General features: G+C 45.9%; 1 protein-coding gene across 1 annotated transcript in view; it reads left to right on the forward strand.

Annotated features, from left to right (window-relative positions):
- LOC109870841 (solute carrier family 49 member 4-like) overlaps positions 1-23,289 on the forward strand; it is an 81,929-nt gene that overhangs the window by 22,246 nt on the left and 36,394 nt on the right. Inside the window, exons 4-6 of the mRNA XM_020461501.2 lie at positions 3,237-3,366; positions 9,277-9,385; positions 21,504-21,571. Of these exons, the coding sequence (XP_020317090.1) occupies positions 3,237-3,366; positions 9,277-9,385; positions 21,504-21,571 (307 nt within the window). The remainder of the gene's footprint in view (positions 1-3,236; positions 3,367-9,276; positions 9,386-21,503; positions 21,572-23,289) is intronic.

The raw sequence follows: 23,289 nt of genomic DNA on the forward strand, positions 1-23,289 counted from the left end.
TATCAGAGCCCTATACAGTGTCTGTGCCAGCTGAATAATCTAGTCCCAGGGCCATCTCTCTGATAAACCGCTGCTCTCTTCATTGACTACACTGGACATCATCAACACAGCAGGTCTGTATGTTCGCAGGTTCTGTGCTCTGCTGTCCTGTTCTGTTCCATCTAAAAGTAGGGTGGAATCAGAGATGTATACATGTACAGTTGAAGTCAGAAGTTTACATACACCTTAGCCAAATATATTTCAACTAAGTTTTTCACAATTCCTGACATTTAATCCTAGTAAAAATTCCCTGTCTTAGATCAGTTAGGATCACCACTATTTTAAGAATGTGAAATGTCAGAATAATAGTTGAGAATGATTGGTTTATTTCAGCTTTTATTTCTTTCATCACATTCCCAGTGGGTCAGAAGTTTACATACACTCAATTAGTATTTGGTAGCATTGCCTTTAAATTGTTTAACTTGGGTCACTAGTTTTGGCCCATTCCTCCTGACAGAGCTGGTGTAACTGAGTCAAGTTTGTAGGCCTCCTTTCTCGCACACTCTTTTTCAGTTCTGCCCACAAATTTTCTAGGATTGAGTTCAGGGCTTTGTGATGGCCCCTCCAATACCTTGACTTTGTTGTCCTTAAGCCATTTTGCCACAACTTTGGAAGTATGCTTGGGGCCATTTTCCATTTGGAATACCCACTGATGTCTTGAGATGTTGCTTCAATATATGCACATCATTTTCCTGCCTCATGATGCCATCTATTTTGTGAAGTACGCCAGTCCCTCCTGCAGCAAAGCACCCCCATGTTTGATGCTGCCACCCCCGTGCTTCACGGTTGGGATGGTGTTCTTTGGCTTGCTAGCCTCCCCGTTTTCCCTTCAAACATAATTATGGCCAAACAGTTCTGTTTGTTTCATCAGACCAGAGGACATTTCTCCAAAAAGTACTGTTGTGTCTTTGGCTATGCCAGATTAAGTGATATGACATGCTATTCTATGAAATCCTTTCTCCGTAATTAATATTACCTGATTGAGCTAATTATGTAAATGTAATTAACTAGAGAGTCGGGGCACCACAAAATAATATTTATATAGCTATTATCTTCCGAATAAACTCTCAAAGGCCTAGTAATATTTTCCAGCAATATTAGTCAATATTAATCGTCACCTTAATTCAGTCTCATCTGAAAATTGTACATTCTTGGTTATCTTCACGAACCCTGGCTAACAAGTTGAATCAGCAATACAAAATTGGGTTGAATTATTTATTTACTAAACACCTAACTAATCACACAGAATTACAAATTCAAAGAATGAATCATACCTTGATTACAAATTATATCATAAAGGAAAACGTCCCTAGCGGATGGAACAGATATGACAGCTGGTTACACAAAAGAAAAGGGCTGGGTTTGAGTGAAAGAGCGGGAAGACTGAGGAACAAAGGGAGAAGCTGTGCTATCGTACAGTATCTTATGCATTCTAAATTACCGCCCATTTGGAAAAGGAAAATGCAATAAATATTTACTCTGAGCTGCGCTTCGGTAGGTTGGTGGTAGATGAATGGCTGTGATGCCAAACCGAGTCCTTTGAAGAATGTCTCTGGTGGTCAATTGGATACGTTGTAGTAACGTCATTGTGTGGTAGATGGGATATTCTGTCTGTTCTTTCCTAGCCCGCGTTTGCAGCGGCCGCTGCTAACTCAACGGCTAGCAGGTATCATTTCTGTAGTGAATAAGAGTTCAAAGTTCATACCATTCTCAACCAAAGCTCATGCTGAGGTTGGCTTAGTTCTGTAGTTGACATGTTAGTTCTTTTAACACAGGCTGCAGGCCTCACGTACTTGGAACAGGACGTTACATTTTCGTCAAGGCTTTATATAGTGGAGCAAGAAGGGTGTGTCTGAAAAGTTTTATAACCCATGTCTCTTCACAGGGGCGGGCCACTGATTGATGAGAGCCCTAACCTTATGAAAACCCAAATCTCTCATTTGGAAGCTAAAATTACATTTAATCTCTTCACCAATAATTTTATATTCAAACATTTAAATTGAACAACAATTCCATGTGACTCCGATAACCACAATGTCCAGACTTTCCACTGTAGAGTTTGTCATCCTATCATTGATGAGAAAGTCCCAGATGACAACCGAACTGACATCATATTCATTAAGTACCACCGCATATGTTCAATTGGTCGGATTACCAGAATATAGTTCATTTCCCACCACCTACTGATGTTCCCAGAATCTCTGTTAACCAAGGGGTTTTCAAATTTCACATCAGTAGGGTAGAGAGGGGAAAAAAGGGGGAAGAGGTATTTATGACTGTCATAAACCTACGTACTGCCAACGTCGTGGCAGTACGATCTTTGTCCACATGTGCAGTTGCAAACCGTAGTCTGTCTTTTTTATGGCGGTTTTGGAGCAGTGGCTTCTTTCTTGCTGAGCGGCCTTTCAGGTTTTGTCGATATAGGACTTGTTTTTACTGTGGATTTAGACACTTTTGTACCAAAGTACTTTAATCTCTAGGAGACAGAATGCGTCTCCTTCCTGAGCGGTATGACGGCTATGTGGTCCCATGGTGTTTATGCTTGTCTACTATTGATTGTACAGATGAACGTGGTACCTTCAGGCGTTTGGAAATTGCTCCCAAGGATGAACCAGACTTGTGGAGGTCTACAATCTTTTTTCTGAGGTCTTGGCTGATTTTCTTTTGATTTTCCCAGGATGTCAAGCAAAGAGACACTGAGTTTGAAGGTAGGCCTTGAAATACATCCACAGGTACACCTCCAATTGACTCAAATGATGTCAATTTACTATCAGAAGCTTCTAAAGCCATAACGTCATTTTATGGAATTTTCCAAGCTGTTTAAAGGCACAGTCAACTTAGTGTATGTAAACTTCTGACCCACTGGAATTGTGATACAGTGAATTATAAGTGAAATAATCTGTCTGTAAACAATTGTTGGAAAAATTACTTGTGTCATGCACAAAGTAGATGTTCTAACCGACTTGCCGAAACTATAATTTGTTAACAAGACATTTGTGGAGTGGTTGAAAAACGAGTTGTAATGACTCCAACCTAAGTGTATGTAAAGTTCCGACGTCAACTGTATCTCTGCGTGGAATGGGTTTGTTACTGACACATTGACTGAGTTCAGGTCATTCGGAGGCTAATAATAGCCTTTATCTTTGACCTTAAGGTTAATAACCCACTGAGCTGTCTTTCTCCCTCCTGCCATATAGAGCTTGGTGTGGTGGCGGTGCTGTTTGCTGCGGTGCTGTTCTACTTCCCCTCCCGGCCCCCCAGACCCCCCAGTGTAGCCGCTGCCAGCCAGAGACTCCGCTACAGCAGCAGCATCTGCAGACTACTCAGGTATGTGCTGTCTGGTCCTTTGACATCATCACACACCAACACTAAAAGCAGGAATTCATATTACTTTACTTTACTGACAGGCAATGCATCGTACAGCAATGTAGAAAGCATATTGATGTAGTTTTACAGAACCACTCTGAATAGAGCAGCATGCTGAGATGAACCTGTCATGAACCCGAATCAACGGAGTGATCTGCAATTAAGTTGTATGATGCCTTCAATCACATTTATTTCTAAAGCTATTTTTACATCAGCAGATGTCACAAAGTGCTGTACAGAAACCCAGCCTAAAACCCCAAACAGGAAACAATGCAGATGTAGAAGCACGGTGGCTATGAAAACCTCCCTAAAAAGTCCGGAACCTAGGATGAAACCTAGATAGGAACCAGGCTCTGAGGGGTGGCCAGTCCTCTTCTGGCTGTGCAGGGTGGAGATTATGTACATGTACTGTTTGGGCCGCTAGTTAATGTGCATCAAAGACATATCATCTCTCCCCCTAGATTAATTACATTGCCTTAAGGTGCCCCTGGCATTCCACTGGCCATGCTTAATAAATAAATAATCAGAATCGTCATCTCCTCATCCATACACAGCCAGGGTCGTCTGGAGTCCTGTAACATACTGTACTCATACAGCCAGGGTCTTCTGGAGTCTGGGGTCCTGTAACATACTGTACTCATACAGCTAGGGTCTTCTGGGGTCCTGTAACATACTGTACTCACACAGCCAGGGTCTTCTGGAGTCTGGGGTCCTGTAACATACTGTACTCATACAGCCAGGGTCTTCTGGAGTCTGGGGTCCTGTAACATACTGTACTCATACAGCTAGGGTCTTCTGGGGTCCTGTAACATACTGTACTCATACAGCCAGGGTCTTCTGGAGTCTGGGGTCCTGTAACATACTGTACTCATACAGCCAGGGTCTTCTGGAGTCTGGGATCCTGTAACATACTGTACTCATACAGCCAGGGTCTTCTGGAGTCTGGGGTCCTGTAACATACTGTACTCATACAGCCAGGGTCTTCTGGGGTCCTGTAACATACTGTACTCATACAGCCAGGGTCTTCTGGAGTCTGGGATCCTGTAACATACTGTACTCATACAGCCAGGGTCTTCTGGAGTCTGGGGTCCTGTAACATACTGTACTCATACAGCCAGGGTCTTCTGGAGTCCTGTAACATACTGTACTCATACAGCCAGGGTCTTCTGGGGTCCTGTAACATACTGTACTCATACAGTCAGGGTCTTCTGGAGTCTGGGGTCCTGTAACATACTGTACTCATACAGCCAGGGTCGTCTGGAGTCCTGTAACATACTGTACTCATACAGCCAGGGTCGTCTGGAGTCCTGTAACATACTGTACTCATACAGCCAGGGTCTTCTGGAGTCTGTGGTTCTGTAACATACTATACTCATACAGCCAGGGTCCTCTGGAGTTTGGAGTCCTGTAACATACTGTACTCATACAGTCAGGGTCTTCTGGAGTCAGGGGTCCTGTAACATACTGTACTCATACAGCCAGGGTCGTCTGGAGTCCTGTAACATACTGTATTCATACAGCCAGGGTCGTCTGGAGTCTGGGGTCCTGTAACATACTGTACTCATACAGCCAGGGTCCTCTGGAGTCCTGTAACATACTGTATTCATACAGCCAGGGTCCTCTGGAGTCTGGGGTCCTGTAACATACTCATGCAACATTCAGAATGCACTGTCCTCCTAGCCTTGCATCACACACACTGAGAGCTGGGGGAAATGGTGCTGTTTTTGGATGAGAGCTAGAGCACTCATTGCCATCCGCGGATTCTGTTCCTGTGGTGCGTATCCTGTCTGGTTGTGGTGGACTGGAATGGGCCGAGGAATGATGGCCTGTGGGTTGTGGGACTGGGATGAAGCGCTGGGCTGTGGACAGCCAGTCAGCTAGCGGGTTGTCTGCTTGGCTCTCTGTAACTCCCTACAGTCAGCCCCTCCAGACAGGCAGATCTCTCTTTCTCTCTCTTGCTCTCTCTCTTTCTCTCTCTTGCTCTCTCTCTTTCTGTCTCTAGTTCTTACTGACTCTCACTGATGATAAACAATAACAAACTAAGCTGCTAAGCACAGAGCTTCAAGAGAGGTCATAAACCCAGTGTGCACACTGTCTGACACACACACACACACACACACTTTGTCTGGACTGCCCCATTGGGACTGTAATGTGATCTGGAGTCCCACTGATAAGCAGCCTTCCAGTGGCCAGTCTGAACTGTATCACACTCCAGCAGCATCAGTGGCTGTCTGGCTGCTGGGAGTTCTACTCTGCAGAAGGATTGTGGACAGAAGGAAGGGAAAAATTGGGCCTTGAGTATCTAAGTTCCACTTGTCAAAGAAAGATGGACCTGGGTTGGCAGCAACATTCTGTTTTCTAAAGTTTGCTCTGTTTTCTAAGCCAGTATCCTAAGCCACCATTTTTGCCCCTTCCTTCCATTCTGTTGTTGTGCCAGACAGAGTTTTGAACCGTAGTAAATGATAGGTTCGCCCAGCCGTTCCCTTCCGCTGCAGAGCCTAATCACAACACAGGTCTGGTCAAAAGTAGTGCACTATATAGGGAATAGGGTGCCATTTGGGATGTTACCCAGCTCTCCACACATTTAGAAAGGTTATCAGTACTACGTGACCACTGCCCTGAGAATAGTAATGATGTTAGCTAGCAGCATTAATGAAGGTCCCATTATTACAATAACAGTCATTTTGCCTTGGAACGTTTTCTCCTGCTCATTCTGATGCATTGAACTCCAGCCAAGACCTGTCAAGGACAAATGGCACTTAGCTGATGATGCCTCTGGCTTCATGGCTCCCCGGAATATTTCACCCTCCACAGGGCGGACCTGTGCTGTGCTTACTTAGCCTGTTTCCCAAATAGCACCCTATTACATGGATTAAACCTTTTGACCAGAGCCCTGTGAGCTATATAGTGCACTACATGGGGCATAGGGTGCCATTTGGGACAGCCTTTCTATACAGTGATCTAACTAAGCTGTGGGATGGAAAAAGGTGCTGATATTGATTCCTGCCATCACAGCAGAGATAGAGGGAGCATTCCATCAACACACTTTTACGAGTCCGTCTCTCTCTCGACTCAACTCCTCCAAGGCCAAGTAGTCGAGTACCACAGGACAGGGTACTGGGTGGAAAACATAATGGAAAACTCCCTCCAGCCAATGCTTACACAAATCCAATTATTTTAAATCCATGATCGGTCCGTTTTCACAAAGTAGGAGTGCTGATCTAGGATCAGCTCAACCTCATTGATTATAATGAATGAAGAGGGGTACTTGATCCTCAGCATTTCTACTCTTGATACGTACAGCCCCTAGTCTACTTCCCTGTCCGTCTCTCTCCTTAGAGTTATTTTATGCCTGTTCCGTCTCAGCACGGACGAATAGCTAATCAAGTGAGAGGAGTAAGAGTGCCAGCCCTTCGTGGTTTATGAGCATTTCTACAAATGTCTCTCTAATCATCAGGCCAGTGCATCCAGGAGCCTGTATGTGTGTGTCTGAACACAGAGCGGAGACTCTCGCTAACAGAGGAGCCCCCCCATCCCCCACTCTCACCTCGCTGCTAACACTGTCTGTCTGGCACCACTCCAATCACTCTATGACCAATTACAATCAACCATAAGACCCTGTCCCCGCTGCGTCTCCACGCCGCTGATTTCATTTGGGAACCATCACTTCACCCGCCTAACAGCACCATTAAATCACCAGGCGTCTAGGCTGACAGTGACAGCAGCCGTCATGGAAGGGGAAATCTGTCTCTCTTTGGAGGATTGTTTTTGTTTCCCTAACGTCCGTTCACTACGGACAGCAGCCGTTTACTCATGCATTTGTTTGTTTCCATTGATATGCCAGCGGCGTCCTGTTGGTATGGTGGAGGGGCATCCGGTGAATTCTTAAGGCGTTCCTCATCCTCAGGGGGAGATCAAAAACAACCCTGAGGAAATTAACCACCCTCTCTGTGGTTTGTCAGTGTTTACAAAGACTGACAGAACTGGCCAAAGTCCCATTGATATGACCAACCCCTTACAACAGTTTATATTAAAGACCCTCAGTCTCGTATGTCTCTCCTCTCAGGCTGTTAGCTAGTGAAAGAGCACACAAGATTAGGTTCTGTTTCCCTAATGTGGGTATCTCACTTAGTTGTCCCTGGTCCTAACCGATACACTCATCATTTCTGACTGCATAGCATCTAGCCATAATGGTCTCACAACCATGAACACTATGTTTACAGCAGGTGGTAAATGTGTCATTTGTAGACTCACAGAGAGGAAGCAGGGCCGGGGGAATGGATTCAGATGTGATTGGCGTAATCCACTCGATTAGCAGAAGGCCATAATCTTCCTTCCAGGGATCTTGGAGTCACAGAACAATCAGAGGAAATCATTGTCTCAGATCAACATCTCAGATGCGGGAAATGACTTTGTTTGACATGCTACTATTTCCAAACCCATTTATACAGGTAAATATGTTATTAAGTAGGTGTTTGTGTGTCTGTGTATGCGGTTGGTGTCACCACATGAAAGGTTCCCGGTTCTCCATTTGTCGATTCCATTTCTTAGCTGCTCTCCCCCGTATTCAAACCTCATCTTGGAGCTAGTATTGCCAGCCTGTCAAGCAGCTCTTCTCATCTCTTCCTGGTTCATGGCCAGGTGTTTATCTCTCTGTCACCACATTGTGATGTGGGATAGATCGTGCCTGACAGTCAGAGATGCTGTGTGGTGCTAGCTGACAGGATAGGAAAGCAAGAGGCTGTCTGGTGGCACGTCTCAACACATTATCAACCAGAGAGAAGGAAGGAGACGGGTGAGGCTTTGCTCTGCTCTATATTGTCTCAGACAGACATATGTACTCCTGTCATGCACACGGGTTATAGATAGTTTTTCTTGCCCCAGAGATTACCCTTCGTTCATCACCAAATGTAAACTTTTTGAGTTAAACGTTTAGTTTGTCATGATGACTCATAATGGACTTAAATGGGACTTTGCTAGTTTAGGATAGTGTAGGACTTTTCTAGGCAGTGATAGTGTAGGACTTTACCAGGCAGTGATACTGTAGGACTTTACTAGGCAGTAATACTGTAGGACTTTACTAGGCAGTAATACTGTAGGACTTCTCTAGGCAGTGATAGTGTAGGACTTTTCTAGGCAGTGATAGTGTAGGACTTTTCTAGGCAGTGATAGTGTAGGACTACTAGGCAGTGATACTGTAGGACTTTACTAGGCAGTGATAGTGTAGGATTTTACTAGGCAGTGATAGTGTAGGATTTTACTAGGCAGTGATACTGTAGGACTTTACTAGGCAGTGATAGTGTAGGACTTTTCTAGGCAGTGATAGTGTAGGATTTTACTAGGCAGCGATAGTGTAGGACTTTTCTAGGCAGTGATAGTGTAGGATTTTACTAGGCAGTGATACTGTAGGACTTTACTAGGCAGTGATACTGTAGGACTTCACTAGGCAGTAATACTGTAGGACTTCTCTAGGCAGTGATACTGTAGGACTTCTCTAGGCAGTAATACTGTAGGACTTCACTAGGCAGTAATACTGTAGGACTTCTCTAGGCAGTGATACTGTAGGACTTCTCTAGGCAGTGATACTGTAGGACTTCTCTAGGCAGTGATACTGTAGGACTTCTCTAGGCAGTGATACTGTAGGACTTCTCTAGGCAGTGATACTGTAGGACTTCTCTAGGCAGTGATACTGTAGGACTTCTCTAGGCAGTGATACTGTAGGACTTCTCTAGGCAGTGATACTGTATGACTTCTCTAGGCAGTGATACTGTAGGACTTCTCTAGGCAGTGATACTGTAGGACTTCTCTAGGCAGTGATACTGTAGAACTTGCTGCTAAAACACATTTGTTTCTCTCTCTCTTGCCCTCCAGTAATTTCCGGTTCCTGATGATAGCGTTGGCCTACGCGGTGCCTACAGGAGTGGTGGCAGGCTGGTCAGGAGTTCTGGACATGATCCTCACCCCTGCCAGAGTCAGCCAGGTGAGGAACACACACCTGACCCAACACCCACAACATGTCTGCTGGGTTTAGAACATACCAAAGATACAGATTGTCTTCAAAGGTGAGAATTGTTTTCTGAACTAGCGTATCATTACTCACTTTATTCACTCTGAATGTACTACAGTAATAGCAGTTCTGGAAGACAATTTAGACATTTTCAAACTGATCACTTCTTAAGGTAATTTATTACATTAGAGCATTTACAGCATTTTCTGCCAATTTCATACAAATGACCTGCTCTGGTACGCACCCACAATGAAAAAGGCGTGTTTCAATAGCTATCTGAATTCTGTGTTGATGCTCACCTTCTGAAGCACTGAAACAGGCCCGCCAGCCTGCCTGAAAACTTCCCCTTATTCTAACTGGGCCTGTGATGTAGCTAATTGTCTGAGGCAAACACACAGTTTGATTTCCCTGGCTGAAATGAATGTTTACTTTTGAAATGGCACTCTATTCCCCACATATTGCACTGCTTTTGACTAGAACCCTGTGGCTAAAATGGATGTTGACTCATAATTGTTGCCACAGCAACACAATGTAAAATCTTCCTCACAAAGTCGACTTTACTTTCCCATCCTGGACTCATTAAAAATAAACAGGCCCTTGTGAATAACACTTTGAAGTAAAAAATTATCCTCCACATGGGGCTTGTTTGGTTGGGCCGTCCTCTTTTCTTCTGTCCACTTCCTCTCTCCAAGTGGTTTCACCTTTTAAGGGTCTAATGAAACTTACATGGAATCGACAGAAATGTATTTGCATGCGGGAAAATGTGGAGCACGTCAAGATAGCCAGGCACTTAACACTTGAGATTCTTATCTTAATGAGACCGACATCGTCTCAGACCCTTCAACCATCCTGGATTAGCATCAGAGATTTCAGGATGAGAGAGAAAGAGACAAGAGGAGATGATGGGATGCAGACCAGAGCACCCTCTACTTCCACCAAGATAGTAGTGGCTCAAAGGAGACAAAAGCGTCTTCTTTTCAAGGTTATCATCAGACAGGTACTTGAGAAAAAATGACAGAGCTGTGGGATCACACACACACACACACACACACACACACACACACACACACACACACACACAGCCTTGTTGTATTCACCTCGCTATCTTTCCTTTCTGTCAGAACCTACAGGCAGTATCCTCAATTCTTTATACTCTTTATGTCTAATGGTTTCATTTGTCGTGGAAAGGAAATCATAAGGAACTGTTCTTATCTCCCTATCTAAAGACGGTGTCACAAAGATGTTGGCGTAGCTGAACTCTAAACAGTTTCCCCAGGTTCAAAACATATAAATACACTGAGTCATTAAAATGCATCACAATGAGAGCATTCACTCCTGTGTTAGTTTGACTTGAACAGCCATCACTAGCCATGCACCTTGAGACGAATGTCCCATGTATGTAGAGTCATTATAAAACAGGCTGTTTGCATCCTGGATGCTAATTGGTTGATTTGAGGGATAACAACTTCCACAAAATACCATGATGTATTCATCTCCCGCTGAAGAAAATTGTCTACACAATATTTTTCCATGCTGCTATTTGGTTTGGAACAGTTGGGGGTTATAAACCTACCGGTCTGCCTCTACGACCTGTGCCACAATGTATCATTTTACAAATGCGATCTCTCCTGTGTATCAACGAGAAACTAATAATTCAACATGAAACCCGTAAACACTCAGAATTCCATTAATTCATTAACCAGCTTATGTAGGCCTATTGGATATTATTAAATCATTAATTATTGAACTTGTTGTCTCTCATAATCATTGAATCTCAGCTAGCTACATGCCACTGATTTGTTTTACATAGCAACATTGAATGTATAGAACGATTTAGAATGAATGACTGGGTCAAAACTCGAGAAAATATCTAACGATCAGCCCGCTTGGTTAGCAACAAGTTATCCTGTATGCAAGGACCAGCTGACATCATGTCAGTGATTCTCTCGTTAACACAGGTGTGAGTGTTGACGAGAACAAGGCTGGTGATCACTCGAATAACAGACTGGAATGGCTGTGAGTGGAAATCGGTGTGAGAGCTCACTCAATAGTTATTGGCAGAAAGCACTGGAGTGCCATTTTCGCTGCCAACGATGTGAGTGGGACGTCCCATTCTCTGCCAAAGAAGAGGCAAGCACCCGCTGTCAGCAACCAGCGCCAGGACCATGGACAGTTCTGCCACACGTGCCATCAATGGAAATATTACTATTAACATCACCAACAAGCTTGGTAAGCTCGGACTGGCTCACCATAATAGTTGTTACCTATGTATGCCTATTGGATATTTTTTTAATCATTCATTATTGAACTTGTCTCATTGAATCTCAGCTAGCTAGCTACATGCCACTGATTTGTTTAGCATACCAACATCGAATGAATAGAACAATTAGAATGAACGACTGGGTCAAAACATACAAAAATAACTAAAGTGACCAGCCCGCTTGGGTAGCAACTTCAGAATGCAGTAGTAGGTATATTCGGATGAGATATGTGGAATAAAGTATATACATACACAGTGAGTTAACAGCAGTATAGAAACAGAATATAAGGTGACCAGTGTTCAATTAAACAATAATGCCGAGAACCCGGGAATTATCGTGTGACAACTCCCTCCAAGGGCTGTATCCTGGCGCGAGGTGGGAACCGCCCTTATCGGGAGTTATCAAATTATAATTCCTGGGTATGTACAGTCGTGGCCAAAACTTTTGAGAATGACACAAATATTAATTTTCACAAAGTCTGCTGCCTCAGTTTGTATGATGGCAATTTGCATATACTCCAGAATGTTATGAAGAGTGATCAGATGAATTGCAATTAATTGCAAAGTTCCTATTTGCCATGCAAATGAACTGAATCCCCCAAAATCAAATCAAATCAAATTTATTTATATAGCCCTTCGTACATCAGCTGATATCTCAAAGTGCTGTACAGAAACCCAGCCTAAAACCCCAAACAGCAAGCAATGCAGGTGTAGAAGCACGGAAAAATCGGTTCACATGGAAAAACATTTCCACTGCATTTCAGCCATGCCACAATAGGACCAGCTGACATCATGTCAGTGATTCTCTCATTAACAAAGGTGTGAGTGTTGACGAGAACAAGGCTGGAGATCACTCTGTCATGCTGATTGAGTTTGAATAGCAGACTGGAAGCTTCAAAAGGAGGGTGGTGCTTGGAATCATTGTTCTTCCTCTGTCAACCATGGTTACCTGCAAGGAAACGTGCCGTCATCATTGCTTTGCACAAAAAGGCCTTCACAGGCAAGGATATTGCTGCCAGTATGATTGCACCTAAATCAACCATTTTTTGGATTGTCAAGAACTTCAAGAAGAGCAGTTCAATTGTTGTGAAGAAGGCTTCAGGGCGCCCAAGAAAGTCCAGCAAGCGCCAGGACCGTCTCCTAAAGTTGATTCAGCTGCGGGATTGGGGCACCACCAGTACAGAGCTTGCTCAGGAATGGCAGCAGGCATGTGTGAGTGCAGCTGCACGCACAGTGAGGCAAAGACTTTTGGAGGATGGCTTGGTGTCAGGAAGGGCAGCAAAGAAGCCACTTCTCTCCATGAAAAACATCAGGGACAGACTGATATTCTGCAAAAGGTACAGGGACTGGACTGCTGAGGACTAAGGTAAAGTCTTTTTCTCTGATGAATCCCCTTTCTGATTGTTTGGGGCATCTGGAATAAAGCTTGTCCGGAGAAGACAAGGTGAGCGCTACCATCAGTCCTGTGTCATGCCAACAGTAAAGCATCCTGAGACCATTCATGTGTGGGGTTGCATCTCAGCCAAGGGAGTGGGCTCACTCACAATTTTGCCGAAGAACACAGCCATAAATAAAGAATGGTACCAACATTTTCCAGCATGATGGAGCACCTTGCCATAAGGCAAAAGTGATAGCCACTTGGTGGCTCGGGGAACAAAACATTGATATTTTGGGTCCATGGCCAGGGATCTCCCCAGACCTTAATCCCATTGAGAACTTGTGGTCAACCCTCAAGAGGCGTGTGGACAAACAAAAACCCACACATTCTGACAAACTCCAAGCATTGATTATGCAAGAGTGGGCTGCCATCAGTCAGGATGTGGCCCAGAAGTTAATTAACAGCATGCCAGGGCGGATTGCAGAGATCTTGAAAAAGAAGGGTCAACACTACAATTTATGCAGCAAGACAATCGGTTCAACAGGTACAGCAGGCTTTACAAGGAAATTTGGAAAATATCAGAAAGTGGGTTTGCCAAAACAAACTTGTTTTAAACACCAAGAAGAACAGACCAACATAACTCTGGTTAACTAGGAAAAGACCAAAACAGCATGGGATACAATTAAGAATGGGAGGAGTATGAATTGAAGAAGTGGCAGAAACCAAACTATTGGGAGTGCAGCTAGTGCAGCTTATCATGGTCGTCTCAAATAACTCATCTATGTAAAAAAATATATGAAAACAGCATGCATAATCAGAAGGATAGCTAAATATTTACCAGGGAAAATTATTCAGCAAATAACACAAGCATTAATTGAGAGTCAGGTGAACTACTGTTCTGTGGTCTGGGGAAATGCATCATTAAGTGAAGTTAGGAGGCTGCAGAATGCACAGAATAAAGCAGCAAGGATTGTTTTAAGGTGGAGATATGGTTCTCCTGTTGCAGTCATGCGCAGTGTTCTTGGTTGGTCATCAATCGACAGGATTATTGAAAAAAAAACATGCTTATTTTATTTCATAATATACATAATTTAAAACAGCCAAGTTCAATTCACAACGGTATTCAGGTAAGAGACAGACATTCCGTAAATACTAGGAATAGATTGTCCACCATCTATGCGTTATCCAGACAGAAAAGAGAAATAAGCAAAATAACATTTAGTTTTAGAGCAATAAAGAAATTGAATAAATTAACTGAGCAAACTAGAAACCTTTCAATATATAAATGTAAACATTATTTTAAAACAATTTAAATATAGTATATAGAAATGTTGTGGGACTATAGTAGATGAAGAATCAATATTTTTTAGATTGAGTATTTATTGGGTCATTGTGTTATATTATATTATATATATTATCTTTGTTTGTAATAGTGTGTTATATGTGAAAATGTGTTTGTATTATAAATTGTATTTTAATGTTTAAGGACTCTTGGAAGATTCATCCAAATGGGGACTAAAAGAGATTCAAATCAAATCAAATCAAATACTGCAAATATTGACTCTTTGCATCAACTTCATGTAATTGTCAATAAAAGCCTTTGACACTTATGAAATGCTTGTAATTTTACTTCAGTATTCCATAGTAACATCTGACAAAAATATCTAAAGACACTGAGGCAGCAGACTTTGTGAAAATATATATTTGTGTCATTCTCTCAACTTTTTGCCACGACTGTAAACACTTCTCCACATAGTTCATCCTAATAAGCCTACTTCTGTACACACCATTTTCCTTCCAAATGATATATGGTCTATATACAGCATGTTTTTATATTCTGGATTCTGACACAGGCTCACTCTAATACAGGGGTAGGCAAACCTTTTGGCTCGAGGGCCACATAATACAGGGGTAGGCAAACCTTTTGGCTCGATACGCTATGAGGGCCACATCGGGATTTTGAAATTCATCGGAGGGCCGCATTTATTGGGGGGACAAATTGTTTGTTCAAATCAATTTGCGGGGTCTGCACGAGTGGCGCAGCGATCTAAGGCACTTGAGGCGTCACTACAGACCCGGGTTCGATCCCAGGTTGTGTCACCGCTGGCCGTGACTGGGAGACCCATGAGGTGGGGCACACTCGTCCGGGTTAGGAGAGGGTTTGGCAAGCCGAGATTTCCTTGTCCCGCGCTCTAGCGACTCCTGTCGCATGCACGCAAACATGGTCGCCAGGTGTACGGTGTTCCCTCCGACACATTGGTGCAGCTGGCTTCTGGGTTAAGCGGGCATTGTGTCAAGAAGCAGTGCAGCTTGGCTGGGTCATGTTTCGGACTTTAAGGATGTGTTATGTTTGCACTTGATTTCAAAGTTTCAAACCTCATACACTACTGTAACTTTCTATACAGCTTGGGAGCTGCAAACCTCATACACTACTGTAACTTTCTATACAGCTTGGGAGCTGCAAACCTCATACACTACTGTAACTTTCTATACAGCTTGGGAGCTGCAAACCTCATACACTACTGTAACTTTCTATACAGCTTGGGAGCTGCAAACCTCATACACTACTGTAACTTTCTATACAGCTTGGGAGCTGCAAACCTCATACACTACTGTAACTTTCTATACAGCTTGGGAGCTGCAAACCTCATACACTACTGTAACTTTCGATACGCTACAACCTGCAAGGTGCACGTTAGTCTTGGCACCAACGAACCATGACCTTATTCTGATAAGACGCTATCAGGAGATTCATTGAAAGGAATACAGTGAGGGTAGATATGAGGTGTGAAATGATAGCTCTATAGCTGTGACTGACACACATACTAAACCTATTTAGGTCAGCGATCAAGAGGAAAACAGTGCAAGCGAAGTGAGTGGTGTGGTACACTGACACACACACACACACACACTCTATCCCTCCTATGGAAGGTTAATTTGCCAGTCTTCTCTACGCTACACGCTGTGTCGTCCCACTGTCATCCCAGACAGAGCTCTCTTTCTCTCTCTCTCTGCAGCGAGGTGAACACTATAGAGGTGCTGCTTTAGCCCCTCATCCCCCTTCACTGCCTCCCTCTCAGCTGCTCTCCACTTCGCCAATCAAATGCCACTTGCCAATGTTAGTGCTGCCGTGTCACTCCAGCCACTGCAGGGGCTGTGCTCCTCTCTGCTGTTCTCATGAACAGGCTATGTTCTGCAGATATCAAATGCTATGTTCAATCTGCGTGCCTGTAGACAAAGCAGTCAGACTTTCTTTTTCTTTCTTTCCCTGATAAGGTGACCACTTTGTTTTTCTTCCTCTCTTTTTGCATAATCCTGTCTTTCCCAGAACACCCACTCCCATTAGCCCACTACCCCTGAAACGTAGTTTGCATCCCAAACGGCACCCTATTCCCTATACTGAGCACTACATTTGGTCAGGGCCCATGGTGCACTACTTTTGACAAAAGCCCTATGTAGGGAATATGGTGCCATTTATATGGACAGGGAATTGATCCTATAAATAAGACATTTTTGCAGAGACAAGTATGGTTTGGTGCAGCAGCTACTGCTCTATCATGGGAAAATACTATGTTGGGGAGGGTTGAGGTGGATGGGGCTGGGGAGGGTGGAGGTGGATGGGGCTGGGGAGGGTGGAGGTGGATGGGGCTGGGGAGGGTGGAGGTGGATGGGGCTGGGGAGGGTGGAGGTGGATGGGGCTGGGGAGGGTGGAGGTGGATGGGGCTGGGGAGGGTGGATGGGGCTGGGGAGGGGGCTGGGGAGGGGGCTGGGGTTGGGTGGAGGTGGATGGGGCTGGAGGAGGTTTGTGGTGGCTGGGGATGGTGGAGGTGGATGGGGCTGGGGAGGGTGGAGGTGGATGGGGCTGGGCTGGGGAGGGGGCTGGGGAGGGTGGATGGGGCTGGGGGAGGTTTGTGGTGGCTGGGGAGGTTTGAGGTGGATGGGGCTGGGGAGGTTTGAGGTGGATGGGGCTAGGGAGATTTGAGGTGGCTGGGGAGGTTTGAGGTGGCTGGGGCTGGGGAGGGCAAGGTTTGAAGTGGATGGGGCTGGGGAGGTTTGTGGTGGCTGGGGAGGTTTGAGGTGGCTGGGGCTGGGGATGGCGGAGGTGGCTGGGGAGGAGGTGTGTTGTGGTGGATGGGGCTGGGGAAGGTGGAGGTGGATGGGACTGGGGAGGGTGGAGGTGGATGGGACTGGGGAGGGTGGATGGGACTGGGGAGGGTGGAGGTGGATGGGGCTGGAGGAGGTTTGTGGTGGCTGGGGATGGTGGATGTGGATGGGGCTGGGGAGGGTGGAGGTGGATGGGGCTGGGGAGGGGGCTGGGGAGGGTGGATGGGGCTGGGGGAGGTTTGGTGGCTGGGGAGGTTTGAGGTGGATGGGGCTGGGGAGGTTTGAGGTGGATGGGGCTGGGGAGATTTGAGGTGGCTGGGGAGGTTTGAGGTGGCTGGGGCTGGGGAGGGCAAGGTTTGAAGTGGATGGGGCTGGGGAGGTTTGTGGTGGCTGGGGAGGTTTGAGGTGGCTGGGGCTGGGGATGGCGGAGGTGGCTGGGGAGGAGGTGTGTTGTGGTGGATGGGGCTGGGGAAGGTGGAGGTGGATGGGACTGGGGAGGGTGGAGGTGGATGGGACTGGGGAGGGTGGAGGTGGATGGTGCTGGGAAGGGGGAGGTTGGAGGGTGCTGGGGAGGGTGGAGGTTGGAGGTGGCTGGGGAGAGGGCTGGGGACGGTGGAGGTGGATGGGGAGGGGGAGGTTTGAGGTGGCTGGGGCTGGGGAGGGTGGAGGTGGCTGGGGCTGGGGAGGAGGAGGTTTGAGGTGGCTGGGGATGGTGGAGGTGGCTGGGGCTGGGGCTGGGGAGGAGGAGGTTTGAGGTGGCTGGGGATGGTGGAGGTGGCTGGGGCTGGGGAGGAGGAGGTTTGAGGTGGATGGGGCTGGGGAGGTTTGAGGTGGATGGGGCTGGGGAGGTTTGAGGTGGATGGGGCTGGGGAGATTTGAGGTGGATGGGGAGGTTTGGGGTGGCTGGGGCTGGGGAGGGCAAGGTTTGAAGTGGATGGGGCTGGGGAGGTTTGTGGTGGCTGGGGAGAGATTTGAGGTGGATGGGGCTGGGGAGGTTTGAGGTGGATGGGGCTGGGGAGGTTTGAGGTGGCTGGGGAGGGGGCTGGGGACGGTAGAGGTGGATGGTGCTGGGGAGGGGGAGGTTGGAGGGGGCTGGGGAGGGTGGAGGTTTGAGGTGGATGGGGCTGGGGAGATTTGAGGTGGATGGGGAGGTTTGGGGTGGCTGGGGCTGGGGAGGGCAAGGTTTGAAGTGGATGGGGCTGGGGAGGTTTGTGGTGGCTGGGGAGAGATTTGAGGTGGATGGGGCTGGGGAGGTTTGAGGTGGATGGGGCTGGGGAGGTTTGAGGTGGCTGGGGAGGGGGCTGGGGACGGTAGAGGTGGATGGTGCTGGGGAGGGGGAGGTTGGAGGGGGCTGGGGAGGGTGGAGGTTTGAGGTGGATGGGGCTGGGGAGGTTTGAGGTGGATGGGGCTGGGGCTGGGGAGATTTGAGGTGGATGGGGCTGGGGAGGTTTGAGGTGGCTGGGGCTGGGATGGATGGATGGGACTGGGCAAGTGGCTGTATCTGAAACTTAGTACTGGGTGGAGTGCAGGAACCCTCCCTCCCTTCAGACACCCAGCCCAATGCTGGACCAGACAGTGTCCTGAAGCACGTAGCTAAGTGTCTCTGTGTCGTTGTACGCAATTAGCATCGCTTTAATTAAGAACAAGGTCCCACCCTGCGTTAATCACTCATATCTAATTGGTCCGTTAATGGAGGGTGGCCATTAAGTCGTTACGCAGGAAAAAAAACTCTGAAGGTTGATACTTCACGTGAGAACACAGCGGCATCAGCTTTCTGATTACAGAGAATCTTTCTGCACTGGGAAAGTCACTGTTGTGAACTCCTGGTACTTTTCCTGGGCTACATATTGGAAAACAACGTTGCAGATAAAGTTTGGAATGACACAATTTCATGTGTACAGAATCTAAAGACCTGTATCACTATACTGAGAGCTTTGCCTTTTCTAAAAGGATATATTTGGGTGTTTTTGTTTTTCGGGGCCCCCATACTACACAACGGGGATAAGGAAGTGATTTGCTGTTTGGGGTAAGTTTATCAAAAACATGGAAAATCACAAAAAAGGTTTCTAGACATTTCTATAACATGTCATTTACATAAAGGGAGGTTTGGTTGTAAAATGTCTCCTTTAATTCTGCAGACTGACAGTGTAGTGTAACCCCTGGGCATTTCAGAGTAGGAATGCTAATCTAGGATCAGTTTAAATAATAATGTATCCTAGATCAAAACTCCTACTCTTAGATGCTTTGTGAATATGGGTCCAGTCCGGGTGCTGGCTGGTTATGCCTCCCAGACAGACAAACAGTGTACCAACTGTCACTTCCATTGTGTCTTTTGAAGCTGTCTGTGGTTACCCCAGTTGTGCTAAACCCACAGTGTCATGATAACTGTCTTAAAAGGCTTAGAAACAAGAGAGAATAACAGAAAAACGAATAAGGGAATGTGCCAAGAACCTGAAGCCTTGGCTTCCACAGTGTACAAAACGCCGGCACGGCAACCATTTCCTGGTTATTGATACAGTAGTAACAACACGCATGATTAAGCTGAGCACGGCACAAATCAGGTCTGCACAGGTGCAGCTAGCACTGAGTATATTTCAGTTAATTAACCACACACACACAAAATGCAATGATTTCTTCTTTGACACTCAAATAGCTTACAGAATGATTTGCGTTCATGTTCTCAAATTGATGTGAGCAACGCAAAGCTTACATATCTCTTCGTATTGGACAAGTTGAGGTAGTGCCTCTCTGTTTCACTCTGTTTTCTCTCTACTGAACACAACCATGGTCATGACGTCTGTCCTCTCTTCTCCGTCTCTATCTGTCAGAGCAGGCATTTGTCTGTGATGAAACATCATGCTGACATCACCAGCTGTTTCCATTGACTCCAATTCCACTTTCAAAATACAGGACTTCAATTTACCCTGGGCCTGATTGACAGGTTTCCCCGGTCTTCAGACACTCTGAGCCTGCTGTCAGTCTACCCTAGGTCCTCTGAGCCGTGTATGGCATATTGAACATGGAATAATAACGGAATCTCTGTCTCTCTCCCCTCTAATTATTTCTCCCCCCTCTCTCTCTCGCTCTCTTTCTCTCTCGATCTCAATCTCTCTCTATTGTCTTAAGGGACCATTATGCTCTGTTGGTTTTTTATTAAAATTGCATTTAACCTTTTATTTAACTAGGCAAGTCAGTTAAGAACAAATTCTTATTTACAATGACGGCCTACCAAAAGGCAAAAGACCTGCTGGGACGAGGGCTGGCGATGAAAAATAAAATCTAGGAGAAAACACGCATCACGACAGGAGAGACAACACTACATAAAGAGAGACCTAACTTAACAAGGCAGAAACACATGACAACACAGCATGGTAGCAACACAACATGGCAGCAGCACGACATGGTAGCAGCACAAAACATGATACAAACATTGGGCACAGACAACAGCACAAAGGGCAAGAAGGTAGAGACAACAATACATCACATAAAACAGCCACAACTGTCAGTAAGAGTGTCCATGATTGAGTCTTTGAATGAAGAGATTGAGATAACTGTCCAGTATGAGTGTTTGTTGCAGCTAGCTGCAGCGAACTGAAAAGACGAGCGACCCAGGGATGTGTTTGCTTTGGGGACATATAACAGAATGTGACTGGCAGAACAGGTGTTGTATGTGGAGGATGAGGGCTGCAGTAGATATCTCTGATAGGAGGGAGTGAGGGCAAAGAGCGTTTTATAAATAAGCATCAACCAGTGGGTCTTGCGATGGGTATACAGAGATTAACAGTTTACAGAGGAGTATAGTGTGCAGTGATGCGCCCTATAAGGAGCATTGGTGGCAAATCTGATGGCCGAATGGTAAAGAACATCTAGCCACTCGAGAGCACCGTTACCTGCCAATCTATAAATTACGTGTCCGTAATCTAGCATGGGTAGGATGGTCATCTGAATCAGGGTTAGTTTGGCAGCTGGGGTGAAAGAGGAGCGATTATGATAGACACCAAGTCTATATTTAACTTTAGCCTGCAGCTTTGATATGTGCTGAGAGAAGGACAGTGTACTGTCTAGCCATACTCCCAAGTACTTATATGAGGGGACTAGCTCAAGCTCTAAACCCTCAGAGGTAGTAATCACACCTGTGGGGAGCGTTCTTCTTACCAAACCACACAACCTTTGTTTTGGAGGTGTTGAGGGGGATCTAAAGTTGTCCCTTCAAACTGGTGTTTTTCTTACAGGCTGGTACACATGAGCGTGGTGCTAAATGATGTCTGAGGGTTGAAAGTGGATGTCTTGTAGGCATCTTCACCCAATAAAGGGAATTAAAAAGAATCAAATTCTCTCTCTCTCTACAGGTGGATGCTGGCTGGATTGGGTTCTGGTCTGTCGTGGGTGGCTGTGTATTTGGAGTGGCCATGGCCAGGTAAGCAACAGAAACAGCAGATCATTTCCATGTGGTTTAACATTGTAGCGTGACTTTACTGTCTGCCTCCAACATGCTATGGTAATGTGATAATGTTGGACTGCTATTGTTATAGACTGTCTAGAATATGATGGCCTGAGAAGATGTGCAATGTCCTAAAAGGCTCACAGCGGGAATTATGGCTTATGATCCACAGGCTTAATTCAAATTCCTCAAAAGTCCTGAAATCATTGAAGGATTTAAGTTGAGTATGCTTATCTCAATTGTGAATCAGGCCTCTATATACTGTCTACAGTAGGCCTCATCCAGTCTGAATCTAACCTCTAGATACTGTCTAAACTAGGCCTCGTCCAGTCTGAATCTTGCCCCTAGATGTTCTCTACAGTAGGCCTTATCCAGTCTGAATCTGGATAAAATATGCTGTCTACTACAGTAGGCCTTGTCCAGTCTGAATCTGGCCTGTAGATGTTGTCTAAAGTAGGCCTCATCCAGTCTGAATCTGGCCCCTAGATGCTGTCTAAAGTAGGCCTCGTCCAGTCTGAATCTGGCCCCTAGATGCTGTCTACATTAGGCCTTATTCAGTCTGAATCTGGCCTGTAGATAATGTCTACGGTAGGCCTCGTCCAGTCTGAATCTGGCCTGTAGATACTGTCTACAGTAGGCCTCGTCCAGTCTGAATCTGGCACCTAGATGCTGTCTACAGCAGGCCTCGTCCAGTCTGAATCTGGCCCTAGATGCTGTCTACAGCAGGCCTTGTCCAGTCTGAATCTGGCCCCTAGATGCTGTCTACAGTAGGCCTCGTCCAGTCTGAATCTGGCCTGTAGATACTGTCCACGGTAGGCCTCGTCCAGTCTGAATCTGGCACTAGATGCTGTCTACAGCAGGCCTCGTCCAGTCTGAATCTGGCCCCTAGATGCTGTCTACAGTAGGCCTCGTCCAGTCTGAATCTGGCCTGTAGATAATGTCTACGGTAGGCCTCGTCCAGTCTGAATCTGGCCTGTAGATAATGTCTACGGTAGGCCTCGTCCAGTCTGAATCTGGCCTGTAGATACTGTCTATGGTAGGTCTTGTCCAGTCTGAATCTGGCCCCTGGATGCTGTCTACAGTAGGCCTCGTCCAGTCTGAATCTGGCCCCTAGATGCTGTCTACAGTAGGCCTCGTCCAGTCTGAATCTGGCCTGTAGATACTGTCTACAGTATGCCTCATCCAGTCTGAATCTGGCCCCTGGATGCTGTCTACAGTAGGCCTTGTCCAGTCTGAATCTGGCCCCTAGATGCTGTCTACAGTATGCCTCATCCAGTCAATCTGGCCCCTGGATGCTGTCTACAGTAGGCCCGCTCTTGTCTGCAGTTAGGCTGTGCTTGTACTGTGCCAGACTACAAACAGCTAGCTGTGTCCAGCAGAGTGTGAGGAGAGATCCTCCTAGTAATAGGCTTGTCTCATAAATTCAGCCCTAAATGATCTCCCTGGACCTGGTGAGCCGTCAAATTAGAGGATAAGCATACACTCGTTTAGTATCGTCAAATTAAGTATGCATGAAAATATACGGTCCATGTTTGGTCGTAATAGCTTTGGCTCTGCCTCCAAGGCCTGTCAACAAGATTAGCAACTAGAAACCATTGCTAAGTATGTTCACAGCAATATGTTCACAATAATATGTTAACAGGAATAAACGGGTGTACTACTCTGTCCCTGGACTCTCTCTGCTTGTTCTGCAT

The sequence above is a fragment of the Oncorhynchus kisutch genome, linkage group LG26 (assembly GCF_002021735.2).
Source record: "Oncorhynchus kisutch isolate 150728-3 linkage group LG26, Okis_V2, whole genome shotgun sequence".
NCBI classification, from domain to species: domain Eukaryota; kingdom Metazoa; phylum Chordata; class Actinopteri; order Salmoniformes; family Salmonidae; genus Oncorhynchus; species Oncorhynchus kisutch.